General features: G+C 37.3%; 1 protein-coding gene across 6 annotated transcripts in view; it reads left to right on the forward strand.

Annotated features, from left to right (window-relative positions):
• Positions 1-11,748: 11,748 nt before the first annotated feature.
• LOC139763841 (inosine-uridine preferring nucleoside hydrolase-like) overlaps positions 11,749-19,742 on the forward strand; it is a 28,744-nt gene continuing 20,750 nt past the window's right edge. Inside the window, exons 1-2 of one of the 6 annotated variants that reach the window (XM_071690176.1) lie at positions 11,749-11,932; positions 14,694-14,832. Coding sequence is in view for 2 of the 6 variants with exons in the window: in XM_071690173.1 (XP_071546274.1) it covers positions 13,498-13,610 (113 nt within the window). In the remaining 4 variants the exon portion in view is untranslated. The other 5 variants (XM_071690175.1, XM_071690173.1, XM_071690177.1 and 2 more) reach the window with 5 other exon arrangements.

Genomic DNA, 19,742 nt, shown 5'->3' on the forward strand with positions numbered 1-19,742 from the left:
GCTCACTTGAATTCAAAATTAACAGTATTTATCCAGTTGATGGGTACTTTTATGATTTTCTGCATTTTTTATGTCATAAAATCCCTTTTTCATACCATATTCTTTTACCTTAATCTTTAGAATAAAATGAGGACAGTATTAAAGGTTTTGTTTTTATTTATGTAGAAAAATCAAATGCAATTTAACACTTTGGTGGTACTCATTTTAAGGAATATTTTAGAAACCTAGTAATTAGTTTCCATTTACTTTATACTATGTATTTATGAAAAACTAATAAAGTGAAGGGGTTGATGAATGTCATTATAAAATCTAACAGTTGCTGATGGAAGCATTTAATCTAGTAGACAAAAATATTAACAGAACTTCATTTGTTTACCAGGGAATCATCAAACAAATGCCTGCTAATTTTTCTTCAAGCACAGGACTTTGGAGCGTGAATAACCTTAAATATTCAAAAGATACAAATCTAGGTGTGAAACATACATAACTGAATTGTAATTGGTCATACACATGTATATACATACACTCCCACACACACAAATATACATACCTATACATCTCAAGGTATACACATATATACACACACAGACATATACATATATACCCATGTACATAATTCATACAGTCTGCCTTTATTCATTCCCATCGCCACCCCGCCACACATGGAATAACAACACCCTCCCCCCTCATGTGTGCGTGGTAGCGCTAGGAAAAGACAACAAAGGCCCCATTCGTTCACACTCAGTCTCTAGCTGTCATGTAATAATGCACCGAAACCACAGCTCCCTTTCCACATCTAGGCCCCACAGAACTTTCCATGGTTTACCCCAGACACTTCACATGCCCTGGTTAAATCCATTGAAAGCACGTTGACCCCGGTAATATATATATATATATATATATATTTTTTTTTTTTTTTTTTTTATTATACTTTGTCGCTGTCTCCCGCGTTTGCGAGGTAGCGCAAGGAAACAGACGAAAGAAATGGCCCCCCCCCCATACACATGTATATACATACGTCCACACACGCAAATATACATACCTACACAGCCTTCCATGGTTTTCCCCAGACGCTTCACATGCCCTGATTCAATCCACTGACAGCACGTCAACCCCGGTATACCACATCGCTCCAATTCACTCTATTCCTTGCCCTCCTTTCACCCTCCTGCATGTTCAGGCCCCGATCACACAAAATCTTTTTCACTCCATCTTTCCACCTCCAATTTGGTCTCCCTCTTCTCCTCGTTCCCTCCACCTCCGACACATATATCCTCTTGGTCAATCTTTCCTCACTCATTCTCTCCATGTGCCCAAACCACTTCAAAACACCCTCCTCTGCTCTCTCAACCACGCTCTTTTTATTTCCACACATCTCTCTTACCCTTACGTTACTCACTCGATCAAACCACCTCACACCACACATTGTCCTCAAACATCTCATTTCCAGCACATCCATCCTCCTGCGCACAACTCTATCCATAGCCCACGCCTCGCAACCATACAACATTGTTGGAACCACTATTCCTTCAAACATACCCATTTTTGCTTTCCGAGATAATGTTCTCGACTTCCACACATTCTTCAAGGCCCCCAGAATTTTCGCCCCCTCCCCCACCCTATGATCCACTTCCGCTTCCATGGTTCCATCCGCTGCCAGATCCACTCCCAGATATCTAAAACACTTCACTTCCTCCAGTTTTTCTCCATTCAAACTCACCTCCCAATTGACTTGACCCTCAACCCTACTGTACCTAATAACCTTGCTCTTATTCACATTTACTCTTAACTTTCTTCTTCCACACACTTTACCAAACTCAGTCACCAGCTTCTGCAGTTTCTCACATGAATCAGCCACCAGCGCTGTATCATCAGCGAACAACAACTGACTCACTTCCCAAGCTCTCTCATCCCCAACAGACTTCATACTTGCCCCTCTTTCCAAAACTCTTGCATTTACCTCCCTAACAACCCCATCCATAAACAAATTAAACAACCATGGAGACATCACACACCCCTGCCGCAAACCTACATTCACTGAGAACCAATCACTTTCCTCTCTTCCTACACGTACACATGCCTTACATCCTCGATAAAAACTTTTCACTGCTTCTAACAACTTGCCTCCCACACCATATATTCTTAATACCTTCCACAGAGCATCTCTATCAACTCTATCATATGCCTTTTCCAGATCCATAAATGCTACATACAAATCCATTTGCTTTTCTAAGTATTTCTCACATACATTCTTCAAAGCAAACACCTGATCCACACATCCTCTACCACTTCTGAAACCACACTGCTCTTCCCCAATCTGATGCTCTGTACATGCCTTCACCCTCTCAATCAATACCCTCCCATATAATTTACCAGGAATACTCAACAAACTTATACCTCTGTAATTTGAGCACTCAAATTACAGAGGTATAAGTTTGTATATATACAAACTTATATATATATATATATATATATATATATATATATATATATATATATATATATATATATATATATATATATATATATCCCTGGGGATAGGGGATTAAGAATACTTCCCACGTATTCCCTGCATGTCGTAGAAGGCGACTAAAAGGGGAGGGAGCGGGGGGCTGGAAATCCTCCCCTCTCGTTTTTTTTTTTTTTTTTTTTTTTAATTTTCCAAAAGAAGGAACAGAGGGGGCCAGGTGAGGATATTCCGAAAAAGGCCCAGTCCTCTGTTCTTAACGCTACCTCGCTAATGCGGGAAATGGCGAATAGTTTGAAAAAAAAAAAAAAAAAAATATATATATATATATATATATATATATATATATATATGAATGAAAGGCCTGCAAGGAATAGAGTGAATTGGAACAATGTGGTATACCGGGCTCGACGTGCTGTCAATGGATTGAACCAGGGCATGTGAAACATCTGGGGTAACCGTATGTATATGTGTGTGTGAGGACAGGTATGCATATACGTGTGTATGTGGTTGGGTTGGGCCATTCTTTTGTCTGTTTCCTTGTGCTACCTCACTAACGCAGGAGACAGCGACAAAGTATAATAAATAAATAAATATATATGTATATTTTTTTATCATTATTATATTTAATTCCCATCTCCTGCATTAGCGAGGTAGCTCAAGGAAACAGACAAAATAATGGCCCAACCCACCCACATACACATATTTATACATATACATGCACATATACATACCTATACATTTCAGTGTATACATACCTATACATACACACACATATACCTATATACACATGTACATGATCATACTTGCTGCCTTCATCCATTCTGGTCACCACTCTGCCACAGGTAAGTTTCTTTACCACCCCTTTTCTACGCAACACCTTTCTTGTCATGGTAGTGTCATCACCAGATAAGGATAGCAAGCATGTCAATACATGATGACCCTCAGGTGATTATGTCAAAACCATTTTGTCTCAAAATGTAAAGCATGGTAAGTGGATGATATCTTTTTTTGTTGTTGATTGTACAAGAGAGTGAAACTACAATTAACTTTTTTAGTGATGAAATCATCAGCTTTTTAATGAATGAATAATAAGGATATCTTTATTTGTATTCCAAAATGAATATTTGTACTACTGGTGAATGTTAAGATTGTAAAGTTTAAAGGACCATATCTGAAAAGGTAACTGAAAAGAATTAAGAGTAATTATAGCATTATTATGTAAATGAAATTATGTAATTTGTAATGTATTTATTCTGTATATTTATATAGATCTCATACCTCTTGCCTGATGCTTCCATTGACCCTTATTTTAGTTTTTTGTCATAATTAATGCTTTCAGTCTTTCTCTTGAGGATGTTCAGTATGTGCTTTCCCTTGCAAGTTATCCTCATATGGCTTTGTATTTAATTGTTTACTTGTTTCTCTTTCATAATTTTTTTGTTTTCTGGACTTAAAATTAGTTTAAGTTGAAATAAAAGTCTGTAATAATATGTCAGAGGGTCAGTTATTTTTTCTACTGAATGCATTACTTGCTTGGTTCAGTCATCTGTACGCATTGTATTTCTTATGCTCCTCAATATTGTTAATATCATGTGATCACTTTTATTTCCATTACACTCAAGTCACTGAAGACATTTATTTGAAACCTTGTTCAGAGAGGCATTGCTTTCAGGTTGACTTTAAAGATAATGAGAATGAAAAGAGATTTTGATATCACTTGCAAATAAAATTAATATTGAGTTTAAAAGAAAAAGTATATTAACATGGAAACCCATGTTCATATACAAGGCTTGGGCTAGGGTTATGTAAGTGAACAGTGAGGGTGTTTTCACTTAATTTAACCCATGCCAAGGGAAAGCCCTGTTAAAGATGAAAGATAGAAAAGGTAGAGTTTGGCTGGTATCAAGGGTCGAGATTGGATTGCATAGGGACTAGGTAAAACAGTTTATGAAGTTATTCTGTACCATTTAGTATTATCAGTATTATTATCAACTATTAATTATTATATTATTAGTGTTGTTAATATTATTATTATTATTATTATTATTGTTTATTGATGGGGTTGTTAGGGAGGTGAATGCAAGAGTTTTGGAAAGAGGGGCAAGTATGAAGTCTGTTGGGGATGAGAGAGCTTGGGAAGTGAGTCGGTTGTTGTTCGCTGATGATACAGCGCTGGTGGCTGATTCATGTGAGAAACTGCAGAAGCTGGTGACTGAGTTTGGTAAAGTGTGTGAAAGAAGAAAGTTAAGAGTAAATGTGAATAAGAGCAAGGTTATTAGGTACAGTAGGGTTGAGGGTCAAGTCAGTTGGGAGGTGAGTTTGAATGGAGAAAAACTGGAGGAAGTGAAGTGTTTTAGATATTTGGGAGTGGATCTGGCAGCGGATGGAACCATGGAAGCGGAAGTGGATCATAGGGTGGGGGAGGGGGCGAAAATTCTGGGAGCCTTGAAGAATGTGTGGAAGTTGAGAACATTATCTCGGAAAGCAAAAATGAGTATGTTTGAAGGAATAGTGGTTCCAACAATGTTGTATGGTTGCGAGGCGTGGGCTATGGATAGAGTTGTGCGCAGGAGGATGGATGTGCTGGAAATGAGATGTTTGAGGACAATGTGTGGTGTGAGGTGGTTTGATCGAGTAAGTAACGTAAGGGTAAGAGAGATGTGTGGAAATAAAAGGAGCATGGTTGAGAGAGCAGAAGAGGGTGTTTTGAAATGGTTTGGGCACATGGAGAGAATGAGTAAGGAAAGATTGACCAAGAGGATATATGTGTCGGAGGTGGAGGGAACGAAGAGAAGATGGAGACCAAATTGGAGGTGGAAAGATGGAGTGAAAAAGATTTTGTGTGATCGGGGCCTGAACATGCAAGAGGGTGAAAGGAGGGCAAGGAATAGAGTGAATTGGAGCGATGTGGTATACCAGGGTTGACGTGCTGTCAGTGGATTAAATTGGGGCATGTGAAGCGTCTGGGGTAAACTATGGAAAACTGTGTAGGTATGTATATTTTGCGTGTGTGGACGTATGTATATACATGTGTATGGGGGTGGGCTGGGCCATTTCTTTCGTCTGTTTCCTTGCGCTACCTCGCAAACGCGGGAGACAGCAAAAAAAAAAAAAAAAATTATTATTATTATTATTATTATTATTATCATCATCATCATTATCACTACATTATCACCAACCACAGGACCACTTTTAATTGATCTCGGGACAGGATTACTGATACTGTCCTAGATTTGTTTCTTACTACCTAACTCAGAAAGCTTGGTGTAATTCCACGACAAAAGACTTAACACATATTTTGTACGGTATTCATGTGATTAATTGAGGCCTACACTACAAAAAGGAGGTTGCCACTGTTTTTACTTGGGAATGTTGTAACAGTGGCTTTAACACAAAATGAATCATACAACTAATACTGTATTTTCCTATGAAAAAGGCTTCAGTTATCAGAAGTCTTAGTTAAAGCCAGGCCTTGAATAAAAAAAAAATGGGCAAAAGAGGGATAAAGAATTGTTTGAATTAAAATGAAAAACAAGGGGTGAGGAAAACTGTGTAAAGACAGGAGATGAAATAAATAAAAAAAAAAAACAGGGATAGAATATAAAATTAAAGAATTGTTTGAGCTAAAATGAAAAAAAAGGGGTGAGAAAAACCTGTAAAGACAGGAGATAAAAAGGATAGGTGTATGGTGTGTGTGAAGAAATGATGATGCATGGTGCGTTAAGACCAAACTGGTAGCCTATTTTTTTTAATGAAAAATATGGCTAGGAGTTCTAACACACAAGGCATAAAATGACTCTAGTATCATTCCATCCCTACTGAGATTGAACATTGCACTGCACAGTATTTAATAGTTTCAGTACTTAACCCTCATAAAGCTATACATATATACAAAAAACTGACTGACTATCCTGTGAACATTTCATTGCATATTGCTTAATGGCCCAAGTCTTTGTAGTGTTGATAAGGGAATAATGGAAATAATCACAAAATGATCCTTGTTAACAATTTATTATCTAAAAAAGCATTGCAAAAGTAATGTCATAATATAAACATCTTTCTGAGACATACTGTGACTTAAAAACATCATTTCTTGAGTAACATTAGTGGAAATGCCCTACACTGCATAGTCAGACTTTTTCTGTGTCTGAATCCCAAAATAATTTGGAAAGGATAGGACACTACTATATTCATGACACACGTGCATACTAAGTTAACTGCAAGTTGTTCTCGCTTTATGCATTTTATGTCTAACCAGTTATACCACTTTTTCAATGCCACTGACCATCCTTAATCTGAAAAAAAGCCTCTATGTAACCTAATACTACACGAGATTATTGCTAAGGCATAGGTTCTTTCATATTTACCATAAGAACTCTCTAGTAACTCGCACTGTATCATGAATGAGAGAGATATCTAAATATAGTTTAGTACTGTGGAATGAACATGTACCTCAACAAGAAAACCTCATGTTGCTATCAATTTGGCTAGGGTATACATGAGAGGAACTTGGTGGAAGCTTGTCTCATCCTAATTATCCTGCAGTGTAGGGGCATGGGGACCTAGTATGCAGTTTATGGGCATGGGGACCCACAGCTGTAATGGCAGCTCAGCAAAGACAGTTGTTTGGTCATCAGTAGTCTAATAGTACACTCTCTGCCTACTGCTTTCTGCAGCCTGGGTTCAATTATGGGCATAGAGTGATGATTTTTTAGATTTATTCATGTGGTACCATTACATGTTCTGGTATGTAGACAACACAGATGCCCTTGAATCAATTTGCCACATCCTCAGGACTGGAGTGCGAGTGGTCTGTCTGACCCTAATTGGTCCATAGTGTGTGGGAATGACTCGGGTGTGAGTGGTCTATCTCACCCTAATTGGTCCATAGTGTGTAGGAATGGAGACCTAGAGCTGTAGTAGTAGCTTAGGAAAAACAGATTTTAGCTCATCAGTTGTCCAGTGGTAAGCTGTCCATCTATCCCATTCAGTAGCCTTGGTTCCATTCTTGGGTTTACAGTGATGAAATTGTTTAGTTTGATTTACATATGAACATTGCATGTTCCTATGTATTCAGATATATATTTATTTATCATTACCCATGGGCTAATTTTTTATGAAAGAGTCATGGTGTTACCCCGTACCCTTATTAAAGGCTCTGCAGCCCAAGGCTGCACCACTTCCATGAGCAGAGAAAGTAGACTCTTTTGGAGTGGGAAGTTCTTTGACAAGAATGTACCAACAATACAATCTTGCCAAAGGTGATTTTTCACTCGTGGTATAACCTCGAGCAGAGTCCAGTGACAAAATTCCAACTATTTTAGGTGTCATACAAGACATACATGATACTCAGCTTGCACACCAATAACATCAACACAAACACACTAAATGCCCCCAGAACACTAACTGGCACCAGATTTAGACATGAAAAAGAATCCCTCAACATCCTATATAAACAATTCATCCTCTTCACTTTTAACTTTGCCTTGCTTGGTCTTCCACCCTCTCAAAAGCAAGTATAACAAAAGCTACAAATCACTCACACATTCACAGGTCAGTTGTCAGTAGACGTAGTCGTTAAAAAATTTGGACAGTTTATGTAGTTATAATTTGAGTACTTTTTTTTTTCCCAAAAGAAGGAACAGAGAAGGGGGCCAGGTGAGGATATTCCCTCAAAGGCCCAGTCCTCTGTTCTTAACGCTACCTTGCTAATGCGGGAAATGTGATCTCATTGTAGTCCCTATATACCCAGCCATTTTATATTTTTCTTAAATGGACTTGTTTTGAAGCATGGAGGGAAATGGACTATGTTCCAAGAGATGGAGGAAATGAAACTCTGATCCAAGACATGGAGAAAAATAGACTCCATGTCAAGATATGGAGAGAAATGGACCCTGTTACTTATATTAGTTACATTCACTCATCATTAAATCTCTTGCTGAATGAAGAAATATAACTTTTTTCTCTACTTTCAAGAGCCATCTTCTTTTATCTAATTTACTTCATGCAGATGTAGAATGTGCATACACATAATTTGATTAAGATTGTTTTATTTCAACCTGTAGGTAGTTGGTAGGCAGCCAATAACCAGGAGTGTATATTACCAGTACTACCCTCCTGGGTATTGGGAAGGTAAGTGATGGTAGCATAGTGAGTCAGCACTTCAGTGATTGTCAAGTTGCACTCCTCTGACCCAAGAAGCTGTCTTTTCTTTCTGCCACATCCACACGTGGATGACTGGCATTCTGTCCACAAACATACAATCTCTCCTTGTCATGCATAACACCTGACAACACTTAACTCACCCAGCTCACTCTCTGTAACTCTAGATTTTCCCTTGATGAGGGCTATGTACTAGCCCTACCTTTTGGCAAAATGGTATGAACAATAGATAGTAGTAGGTAGGAAAATTTATGTAGGAGCATTAAGTAGAAAGTAGGAACATTAGGCAAGAGCCTCTGCAAACACTGTATTAGACTTGCCCTCTGCCAGTGGTCTGTTAAAGGTGAAGCACTAAAGGCTAAGAAGTGGCACTAGAGTTCCCTAGTAATGGAGAATCTATCACCTTGGCCACCCTTTTAAGGGAGTTACAGAGAGGAACAGGCATTAGATATAGATATTTCCACCTGATACAACACACTTCTGTGATTCTTCTGAACACATTTTGTGTCTTCTCTACTCTGCCTGAAGTTGATGGTATTTCATTGTTTTGCAGTCAGTCTGAAAGTTACTGGTAATTCAAATTAATTATATTACAGTACTTAAAATTTTGTAATCAGTCTCTGTATCTGTAAGAAAATGTGTGATATTAACTCATGTTACCTATTTTGTATTGTGGGGTGAGGGAAAAGACAATATAAACATTTTTATATTGTCTACAGGATGAAATAAGCTGTTGAATATGAACTTAGTTATAATTTTGAGAGAGCTCTTGCTCATTTTATAAATAATAAATGCAATAGACATTTTTCAGTATGTAGTATGTAAAAGTTGGTGAATGTGAGATTTGTAATGAGTTGAGGTAATACATGGATAAGGTTAAGAATGACCTGAAATATGGAAGAGATTTACTAAACTGGATTTGTAGTGTATAGTTTATTCTTTTCTGTGCGAGAGATGATTGATTTGGCACATGATTTCTGTGATGACAGAACAAAACACTCATGGAGAGAAGATAGTGAAAGGGAAAGAAATATCTATTCAGCTGTTTTGCCAGCATTAGAATCTTCAATAATAAGCCTAGTCATCAAATGAAACATTCTAACAGTAGTTGAGTAGCTGTACATTACCTTGTAGCACAGAACTGTTGCAGCTTATTGCCACTAAACATAGATGAACAATATGCATGTGCCATACTGTATGGGTAACCTTAGGAAAATTATTTTCACAACCTTTGTAGACAGACACTTTCATAAGCTGCAATTTACTAGTTTTAAGCAGAGGTTAACAAAATTATTGAAACCATTTATTACATAGAAGGCACATTATGTTTGCTGTCAGAGGGATAGTGAGAAATATGGTTCAGTAATGACCTAGCATGGTTTTATGAATTTTAGTCTCAAATATTCATCAGATGTGTGAAAAAAAAAGCATTAGTAACAAGATCTTGAGCATTACTGAAGAATATTTTGGCTCTATGGTTTGAAATACCACTTGTTAAAGGGAAAAAGCATTTGATATGTAAAAAGATACAGAGACAGAAAAAGAAACATAAAGCAGAATTTACTTTAATTTTCTGTATTTCACTACAAGAAGATAATTGTTGAAAGATCTATTTTTAATACTGTATTTTTATCATCAGTAACAGATGATATGTTAGTCTGATAAAAAGTAGTTGATGATGAAATGCTTTTACTCCTTTACATGAAAAAATCATTTGCCTTGCTCAGACAAACCAGTTTTGTTCCTATGTGGTAAAGTGTTTACTCTCATGTTCTTGTCATTTTTTAGCAGTGCTTAACATGAACTTATCGAAACAATGTATTAATAATTTGCATTTTGCCAATATAATATAGTACATTATATAATGTTGATAGTACATTATTTTGTAAACATATGAAACAGCTTGTAAGATAAGCATTTAAGGGGTCAGTTTGTACTGTGAATATTGTGTTTGTTAAACATTGATGAGTATCCAAAATTTAAAAGAATGTTCAAGTTACAGGTGAATAATAAAAGTGAATGAAGGTTAGAAACTTGGAAATTATTTACATAATATAGCAGATTCAGCAAAGGAGGTTTATTGCTTATATGGATAGATTGTAAAGCATACTGTCTTTCAGCCATGTAAAGCATCATGACACATTTACCAAACAGGCATAAATAAGTAGTTTTTGAGCAGCTTCATAAGATGAGGGAGCAAAACATTTTGTTATAATTTTCTTTGGCAAATGCAAGAGGTTTCTTTCCTCTACTATCCTTTATCCAAAACTTCTGCTGTTAGTTTGTTGCTTGATAATTGTTTCTAAAAAAAATATATGGCCAGCATTACAATGTCAAGCTTGCTTGCTGAAATCACATAAATTATATACCAGACCTCTGGTAGGTGAACACTGCCAATTTTGAGCTTCTAAAATAGACTTGACTAAGTTTTACTTTTTATTTTCTAATTATTTTGGCATTTATATCATGTTTCGTCTTCCAACATCTGGAGTAAGATGACACGGTGAAGATGAGAATAAATTTGACTTTGTTTAACAAATTAAAGGAATAGATGCTTTCATTTTGTTGAATAAATCGTCCTTCAAAGCATATGCCTTCACTTCAAGAAGTATAATTATTCTTAGGAAACTCAAACAATACTTTTATAATATAAGTGTTGATGCAGGGAACAGATTGATTTAGGACATGGGTCCATTAAGACCCCTTAGATAAATATAAGAAGTTGTGTGATTGTATAGATTGTGATGAGATACGTATATGTTGACAGTATCTGTACTGGCATGATTATTTTAGGAGGTATAATCCCAGATAGCCACCATGAAACACATAATTCAACATATGCCTACTGATATGTGAACTATGTAGAATTACCAATTTTTTCTGAAATGGCTGACTTCGATTAAGTTTGTAAGATGATATGCATATAACTGACATTTTGGGTAGACAATCGAGAGGTGTCTCAAATTTAACACAAAGAGATTATATTTTATACATTACAGACAAGCACTACATGAGTTTAATTTCTACTTTTCACAGAAAGGTGCATCACAGCATTATAATTGTGGATGTACATTTCATGAAAAGTATGAACTCGATCTTGTGTCATAACCACCTAAAATTATCTATTTTTTGTTCTCGTTTTCCCTGATATCATCTGCGCTACTCATGTAATATATAGGTTATGTTTGTCCACAAACAAGACAATTTTATCTTGCCTGGAACGTGGAATGAACTAGATTTTCATCGACATGCAACGGGTTGCTCGAGGAGTAGGAAGAACGAGTGAAATTCTATAATCGGGTGAGTTACATGTAGTTCTCTACATATTGAGAGATGTCTACTGTTGGAAGCCAATATCCGAACTTTCGCTCTGAGTTTCAGTTCTTCCATTGTTTCAACAGTTTTCTGCAATGGCTTATTAAAACCACAAGGATGTTTGGCTTTGAATATAGCTGCCATCCTTTCTTCGGTGACTACAGTCAATCATTGACGTTATGGAGAGGGTCTTCAGGTTATATGAGATAATTTCTGTGCCTTTGGAGTTCATTTTCTTATTTTTATCTTCTGGATGCAACCTGCGTTGTTTACAGTCATTAGAATAGCCTATATTTAAATCATATTGTTCTCATCCAGTAAACATGTGATTCATCGCCACTCTTGATTATACGTAGATCTGGTGAGATCATATCCACTCTCCCACCTGCTCAGAAAAGACTTCCCAACCAGACCACCATTGGCTTTTCCATATCCATTATACGTTTGCTCTTCAAGTTGGTACATGCATAGTGCATTCAACACTCCATCCCAAGGTGGCGACACAGACGTTCTCCCCTCAGAAAGGCAAACAGTAAATCCACTCGATACAGAATGTACTCTGCAGTCCCATTGACATCGGTTGAAGAAGTATAGGGTCATTGTCTTCATTACACACAGGTGCAAAAACACGTCTCTTATCACTACACGGAGATAAAGATGACTGATCACAACCCAGTTTAAAGGCAACACGTGTGATAACTGAGATTCCTTAAGCTCATCATGGATAACTTCTACATAAGTCTTACTGTACAACATAAGAGGTTGAAGGAGTGTGTCATGATTGAACTGATCAGGTAACACAGGAGAGTTTATTGCCCTCCTTAGTTGTGAGCGGTCACGCACTTGAATAATTAAAGTCACGAGGTGGTTTTGTCGTACCCCACTCACCCAGTAGAGATACCCATTCCAAACAATTGTTACAAAAATAGTTTATACGAGAAGATATCTGTCTTTCGAATGATGTTTAACCGAGCACTGGCAAAATGTGGGGACAATCTAAGTGTTGCCGTAACAAATCGCTAAAAATGTCATTTATCATATGTTCTGTTCTAGGGCCATTAATTAAATGTACCAGGGACAGCAATGAAAGATATCAGCACATGCATTTGCCCAGGATGCATTAGGATATAACAAATATAAATGCATAACAAAACAGGCAAATATGTACATTTACGTAATTTGAATTATGAAACTACATAGCAACGGTACAATACACATGGATGTACGTGTCGTCATTGTTAACCAGAAATGAATTGTATGTGTGGTCATTGTTAATTAAATGAATTGAGGAGTTTAAGACTTGGGGAGAAGTTTGTTTGAAGGGATCTTTGATATGTGAGCAGGAAAAAAAGAAAATGTGAGCAGTTAAGCGGAAGCTCGTGCTCCATCCAGGTAGTCCTGCTCACGACGCTTTGTTTACTAACGAAGATATTCATGGACACAAACTTATTTTCTTCCTGTCACTTACACATTTTGGGGTGTTTCCCCTCCACTACATCACAACTGACACCTATAGCATCAAACAGCAGGCTCTGTGGATTTGTGACACTATGAATAGGATGTGTGTGTTGGTTTGGTCATGTTTGTCAAGGGCGCCCATTACCCTAACCCTTAGTGTAATGAAGACAGTGCCAAACAGGACACCAGAAAGAACATATCATAAGTAAGTGCACTCATTTATATTACATTAGTAAGCTTAAATATGTTGATGTGCATGAATTATTACTTGTTATATGTATAATTGTTTTTTGCATTCGATGTGTTTGTCGTAGTGGCATGGGTCAAGGCATTAATTTAAAAAAGATGCCTACTAAGTTTCAGATATGTAATGAAAATATTTTATATGAAGCATTTTTGCGTGGCATATACTTACAGTGAAGTCTCATATAATCTGGTATAGACCAGGGAAAGTCCATTATGCTAGTCTAGGCTTAATAGTAATGGTTACTTGTACAGGTAGAAGGTCGATCTCCAAGAGTTTATTGTATTGAATATATCTGAAATGTTAATCCTCCGAGTTATACATAGATTAAAAACTTCACGACTGCCTTTTGATAGAAAGCCATTTATTTCTATTATATGGACAAGAAGGGGAAGTTTACAAATTTTATCACCAGTAAAGTTATCCAATTTGCATAGACCTTTACTAATATTAATATTACAATTCTTTGTGTATTTGATAATAAAAGATTCAGTGATATTTCATGTGGTACAGGAGTTGAGTTAGTAACTGAGATGGCATTACTCCAGTCAGTACAATTACTATAATTTTTTTGTATGATTAAACAAGGCATTTGATTCTTGTCCTCTTCTTATACTATATTTATGTTGCTTAAATCGTAAAACTTATCACAGTTTTTACATGGTACTCTTATAGATTCATCGTGCAAAATTTTCTGATGAGTTCCTTATTAAGGTATTCTTTATAGTATTGTTGTTGCTGAAGGCAACATTTACATTAGAGGATTTAAGCAACATTATTAAGGAAAATTATTATTAAATGGGAGAACTAAAAGATTATTTGTGTCAAAGGGAGGTTTGGGTTAACTCTATATAAGATTATTTCTTTGCCAACTAAAGGGATTTATCAGTGAAAGATCTAGGATACTTTAACTTGGATCCAATAGAATATATGATGATGAGTTTCTTACTTAATATTTGAAAAAAAAAGTCTCACCATGTGTGTTGAGTAATGAGAATTCTTAAAATTTTCAGTTCACATTGTAGTTTGTTTTGTTGCATACAGGGTGGTGATGATTATCAGCATGATCTGGTGATACCTTACTTCCACTGCCATCATCATGACAAGAGCATTAGAAGCCTGTGTGTTGGCCCTGCAATACATTACAGGTTCTTGTTACAGTATCCTACATCAGACATTAAAGGTATTTGTTTTGTTATTATGTACATTATCTGTACAACTTGAAGATATTTTAGAGTAGACATTTTATTACTGGAGGTGATATATGCCCTGAAATATATGTTGTTGTCCCATTTTACCATTTACATCATTCTTAGTGCCTCTGGTATTGATCTTGAGACTTATTCTACTTTTGCTTTCTCCAGAACCTTTTGATTCTTAGTTGAGTATTACCAGATATGTCCAAAAAATGTTATCACACTTAGTTTTCTGATGCATGATTTTTTTGTTTTGTATAGACAGATGTATTGTACAGACTGTCAGGACTGAAAATAGTCCCTCTATGAGGATATATAGTTAATTTTTCTCACCTTTTTCACCAGATGCCAGGCAGACTTAGTGTCTCTGGCAGTTGCTGTTTTTCCAATCAATCCTCTCCACAAGTTCCTATCCTTGTATGGTCCACCCCTGCAGAGCATTGGTTCACATAGCAACATTTTGCATGCTCAAACTGAATATCTAATGCATATAACACTCAGGTGCCCTTTTACATTCTACTCTTCCAACCCTTTACTTGTACTTGTTAGGCTTCAGGTGCTGTAGACCCTCCAAAATATACTTAACCCTATCCTCAGTCATTTTATTTCATTCGTTCACTTTTCTTATACTCTATAAGTAGGTTTTTATATCTTTTTTAATAAGATTCTTTCTTGATTTCACATGTATTTGTGGTGCTTTATCCCTAAAGCTCTTAAAGAACTAGTCTCTTCTCTTTTCCAAGTTAGGCAAATCTAAAGCCTTTATCCTTTTGTTGTAACTCATCTTTCTTAATTTTGATACCATCTTTGTTGCCTCTGAACCTTCTCTGTTTGCTAATTGTGCTTCTGTAGGTTTGATCACCAAGCTTAAGAAGCCTATTGTAGGATATGAACAGCTTGCTCAAATATTTCCTTAACCATATACTTCACAGCTGTTCTACTATTTACCTGGAGACAGTTTGTCTCCTTAACTATTCTCATAATGAGGTACTCTGGTGAGAAATTAGGAATGATGTCAACTCCCATGCCATCTTCACACACAGAATCCTGGAGCTTATTTCCTATAAGATGATAATCATATAGAGGCCTTCTTTCACTTTGTCCCATTCTCATTACATCTGCTCACTGAATTTCATCGACCTTGTAGCAGACCAAGTTTGAAGTCTTTTTAGGTCCCATTTTAGGTTGATGCAATCCTCCTAGCTTTTCACTTCCCTCATGACCTTTGCATCTTCTGCAAACTTATTCAGGTAGGAGTCCATCCCTTCAGGTAAGTCATTTATATAGCTCAAGAAGAGTAATGGTCTTGGCTCAGAACCCTTTGGTACTTTACTGGTCACTCAACTCATTTGGAGAAAGCTCCTCTGACGTGTCTTTTGTTCCCTTACTGTGAGAAAATATCTCCATCAGAGGAGTTTTCCCCCTTATTCTTGCCTGGTAATCCAGCTTCTTAATCAGTCTCATGCAGTACATTGTCAGATGCTTTCTAGCATTCCAGATACAAACAATATACCCAGCCTTCCCCTTCGTGTAAGACAAAGCACACTCTTTCATAGAAATCTAAGAAGTTTATTACATATGACCTTTCCCAGAGAGTATGCTGCGTCTCATTTAGATAATTTGTCCTCTGTAAAAAGTTATCTGCCTGCTTTCTTATCATCTTTTCAAAAAACTTAATAAACCATACTTGATAGCAAGACCAGTTTGTAGTTCAGTGCCTGTTCCTGTTGATGGTTACCTATTTGTGATGTATAGGGAGGGAGTTTCACACTGGCACAACCCCATCTAGAGTATGTCAGTATTCACTACTATCATACAGGGGTCTTAATGAGAGAGATAAGGTGCAGTGTCTTAATGAGAGAGATAAGCTGTAATGACGTAATGAGAAAGATAAGCTTGGATTTTGGTGATAAAAGCCCAAGAGACAGTGAAATGAACCTAGCAGTTTACTTGGAAGAGTGTGTACAAGTGGGGCACAAGCCTGAAAGAAGGGGATATTAGCTAAACATTCTAGTGCAGAAGTTTGCTGACTACATTTGGGTAAAAGTCAGTTATCTTTGCTCGTAAATGTATATATGACTTTGTATAGTAGTGACTATGTATAGTAGTTTGTGGACTTGTTACCTCTACATGATAGCTGGAGAGTGGATGTGTGCAAACAAGGCCATTGTTTGTGGGTTCCCATAAAATAACTCCCAAAATCAGTAAAAGCAGTTATGTATAAAAAGATACATAGGACACAGAAACTTCCCTGACTGGCTGTTTGAACAGCATAAGATATTTAGGAGATAAGCATGCATGAAAGTGATAAAACCTCAAGGGACAGGGGGATGGACATTACAGTTCACTCTGGAAGAAAGAGTAGTCAAGTGAGGACACAAGCTGGAAACAAGGGGGACATATACGTAACATTTTAGTGCAGAAGCTTGATGACTACATTTGGGTAAGAGTCAAAGTTATCTTTTCTTTCATATGTATATATATATATATATATATATATATATATATATATATATATTTTTTTTTTTTTTCCAAAAGAAGGAACAGAGAAGGGGGCCAGGTGAGGATATTCCCTCAAAGGCCCAGTCCTCTGTTCTTGGCGCTGCCTCGCTGATGCGGGAAATGGCGAATGGTGTGAAAAAAAAAGAATATATATATATATATATATATATTCCCTGGGGATAGGGGAGAAAGAATACTTCCCACGTATTCCCTGTGTGTCGTAGAAGGCGACTAAAAGGGAAGGGAGCGGGGGGCTGGAAATCCTCCCCTCTCGTTTTTTTTTTTTTTTATTTTCCAAAAGAAGGAACAGAGAAGAGGTCCAGGTGAGGATATTCCCTCAAAGGCCCAGTCCTCTGTTCTTAACGCTACCTCGCTATCGCGGGAAATAGCAAATAGTATGAAAAAAAAAAAATATAATAATAATGATAATAATATTTATTTATTTATTTATTATACTTTTTTGCTGTTTCCCACGTTAGCGAGGTAGCGCAAAGAAATAGATGAAAGAATGGCCCAACCCGCCCACATACACATGTATATACATACATGTCCACACACGCACATATACATACCTATACATATCAACGTATACATATATATACATACACAGACATATACATATATACGCATGTACATAATTCATACTTGCTGCCTTTATTCATTCTCTTTGCCACCCCGCCACACATAAGATAACAACCCCCACCCCCCTGCATGCACGCGAGGTAGTGTTAGCAAAAGACAACAAAGGCCATGTTCGTTCACACTCAGTCTCTAGCTGTCATGTATAATGCACCGAAACCACAGCTCCCTTTCCACATCCAGGCCCCACAAAACTTTCCATGGTTTACCCCAGATGCTTCACATGCCCTGGTTCAGTCCATTGACAGCACGTCGACCCTGGTATACCACATCATTCCAATTCACTCTATTCCTTGCATGCCTTTCACCCTCCTGTATGTTCAGGCCCCAATCGCTCAAAATCTTTTTCACTCCCATCTTTCCACCTCAGGTTTGATCTCCCACTTCTCCTTGTTCCCTCCACCTCTGACACATATATCCTCTTTGTCAATCTTTCCTCACTCATTCTCTCAATGTGACCAAACCATTTCAATACACCCTCTTCTGCTCTCTCAACCACACTCTTTTCATTACCACACATCTCTCTTACTCTTTTATTACTTACTCGATCACACCACCATGCACCACATATTGTCTACAAACATCTCATTTCCAACACATCCACCCTCCTCCGCCCTATCTATAGCCCACGCCTCGCAACCATATAACTTTGTTGAAACCACTATTTCTTGAAACATACCCATTTTTGCTTTCGAAGATAATGTTCTCGCCTTCCACACATTTTCAATACTCCCAGAACCTTTGCCCCCTCCTCCACCCTTTGACTCACTTACACTTCCATGATTCCATCCACTGCCAAATCCACTCCCAGAGATCTAAAACACTTCACTTCCTCCAGTTTTTCTCCATTCAAACTTACCTACCAATTAACTTGTCCCTCAACCCTACTGTACCTAATAACCTCGCTCTTATTCACATTTACTCTCAGCTTTCTTCTTACGCACACTTTACTAGACTCAGTCACCAGCTTCTGCAGTTTCTCACCCAAATCAGCCACCAGCGCTATATCATCAGTGAACAACAACTGATTCACTTCCCAAGCCCTCTCATCCTCAACAGACTGCATACTTGTCCCTCTCTCCAAAACTCTTGCATTCACCTACTTAACAACCCCATCCATAAATAAATTAAACAACCATGGAGACATCACACACCCCTGCCGCAAACTGAGAACCAATCACTTTCCTCTCTTCCTACTCGTACACATGCCTTACATCCTTGATAAAAACTTTTCACTGCTAGCAACTTGCCTCCCATACCATATACTCTAAATACCTTTCACAGAGCATCACTATCAACTCTATCATATGCCTTCTCCAGGTCCATAAATGCTACATACAAATCTATTTGTTTTTCTAAGTATTTCTCACTTACATTCTTCAAAGCAAACACCTGATCCACACATCCTCTACCCCTTCTGAAACTACACTGCTCTTCCTCAGTCTGATGCTCTGTACATGCCTTGACCCTGTCGATCAATACTCTCAAATGTAATTTCCCAGGAATACTCAACAAACTTATACCTCTGTAATTTGAACACTCACCTTTATCCCCTTTGCCTTTTTACAATGGCACTATGCATGCATTCCACTAAAGTCATAGTTGGGAGGACTATGCTGTCCCTTAATCCTCTCCTTACTTTCATTCTTACACCTCTACCCTTCATTATTCTATTAAGGGACCCAATGACTTTTCTACCCTGTACTGCTCTCTCTCTCGTCTCTCCTTCCATATCAGCATTCTTACCCAAGACAGC

The sequence above is a fragment of the Panulirus ornatus genome, chromosome 48 (genome assembly GCF_036320965.1).
Source record: "Panulirus ornatus isolate Po-2019 chromosome 48, ASM3632096v1, whole genome shotgun sequence".
Classification (NCBI taxonomy): domain Eukaryota; kingdom Metazoa; phylum Arthropoda; class Malacostraca; order Decapoda; family Palinuridae; genus Panulirus; species Panulirus ornatus.